We start from the raw sequence: 1,525 nt of genomic DNA, 5'->3' as shown, positions 1-1,525 counted from the left end.
AAAAGAAATTCAGTTGTTATGAAAATAGAAAGCAAGCGAACATATTGATGCAATTCATTCGCGGAATCGAGCAAATCGACAGTATTTGCGCTTTGGTGGAACATTTGAAAATGTCCACTCGCGAAATTTACCATGCATGGACAGTCGGTTGAAATGTTGCGCAAATCGAAAATCAGCGACGTCGAACAACGGTGGCATCGTCGCGCTGTCAAGGCCGCGTCAGTCGAGTTCAACTCGGCCGGACAGTTTCTATCACGCACCTATAGACAGCCGAGGAGTTTTTACAGCCTTACTGTAGGATGTGCAAGTTGCATTCATTTAGGGGGTTCATTTGTTGTGTTTCAAAATGATCATCAATCATTTTTCCTGTCATGCATTTTTTCATTCATTAGAATTGATCTTGAACTGGAACAGTGAAAGTGAAAGAAATTGATAATAAGCAATAAATAAATAAATAAATAAATAAATAAATAAACAAAAATAAAAGCCAAAGCGAAATATAATACTAATAATAATGATGATGATAAAAGGAAAGGAGAGAAGCTCAAGTGTTACCGTTACTAATATGAATGGATCGAATTGAAAAATTGCTTATTACCACAACGAAATATGCAATAAGATAAAGATGGAAAGAAAATGCAGAGGAAGAGGCGAAGAGAAGAGCGAGACGAAAAGTGTCAATAATTGAAAACAAGGTTGAAAGGTAGGAGAAGGTTGTCCTTCGGAAGCGCAGGAAGATGTTGATTGGCTAACGGCCACTGACGCACTGGTTTCACGCGCTCCGGTCGGCCACGTCGACCGGCCAGGAGGAGTTTGGCCAATTAGAGACAAAGAAGTCGACCGGCAGGGATGTTGGGCAAATTTTTCAAACTTTCAGTCAAGATGATTTTCCAAATTTTCCAACTGCACGGCAAAATTTCCAACCGATAAAATCTTATTTTTCACTTCAGTCACAAAATCTACAAAGCGTTGCAATTTAATCTTTGGTATAATTTGATTTTTAAAGAAAGAGGGCGCTTGTGAAGACCGTGCACCGGAATATTTCCAAAAACGCATCTACCGTTCGGTAGTAATGACCTGTCGACGTTTTCAGCACGCTGTAAGAGAATCAATTTGACACGTCAGTCAGCTTGACCAGAGTGATGATGCTTTGACCGTATTCGGCTGTTTGGTGTTGAGGAATTTGGCTTTAACGACGAGGCAGTTTAGATGGCAAAAGCGAGTCATGGACGTGGTGACGTGGATTCCTTCTTCTTTTTCCACAACAACAACAACAACAATTTGGATGGGCTTGGCCTCTTTTGCATACTTCCAAGACGACCACTTTTGCTGACAATGCTGATGATGATCGACTATCATCAACCTTTATCGGAAATTTTGAACAGTCCGTTGGTTTCATTACAAAACTGGGAGAGCAACAAGCGCAACAACAACAGCACCACCACCACCATCAACAACAACAACAATCTCCGTCTGCGACGCCTTTTAAGCATTATTCATTCCGCACAAGCGCGCCACTGTAGCT

At 41.1% G+C, this 1,525-nt stretch overlaps 1 protein-coding gene across 1 annotated transcript; it reads left to right on the top strand.

The window, feature by feature from the left end:
• Positions 1-625: 625 nt before the first annotated feature.
• Positions 626-1,523, top strand: Tsp_11885 (clock-controlled protein 8). Its single transcript, XM_003372945.1, has 5 exons — positions 626-676; positions 704-811; positions 1,007-1,099; positions 1,130-1,234; positions 1,317-1,523. The coding sequence occupies exons 1-5, from the start codon at positions 626-628 to the stop codon at positions 1,521-1,523; spliced, it is 564 nt and encodes a 187-aa protein (XP_003372993.1).
• The last annotated feature ends 2 nt before the right edge of the window (positions 1,524-1,525 follow it).

The sequence above is a fragment of the Trichinella spiralis genome (genome assembly GCF_000181795.1).
Source record: "Trichinella spiralis strain ISS 195 chromosome Unknown Scfld7, whole genome shotgun sequence".
In the NCBI taxonomy this organism is placed as follows: domain Eukaryota; kingdom Metazoa; phylum Nematoda; class Enoplea; order Trichinellida; family Trichinellidae; genus Trichinella; species Trichinella spiralis.
The sequence above is the reverse complement of the archived record's forward strand: the minus strand, read 5'-3'. Positions and strand labels throughout refer to the sequence as shown.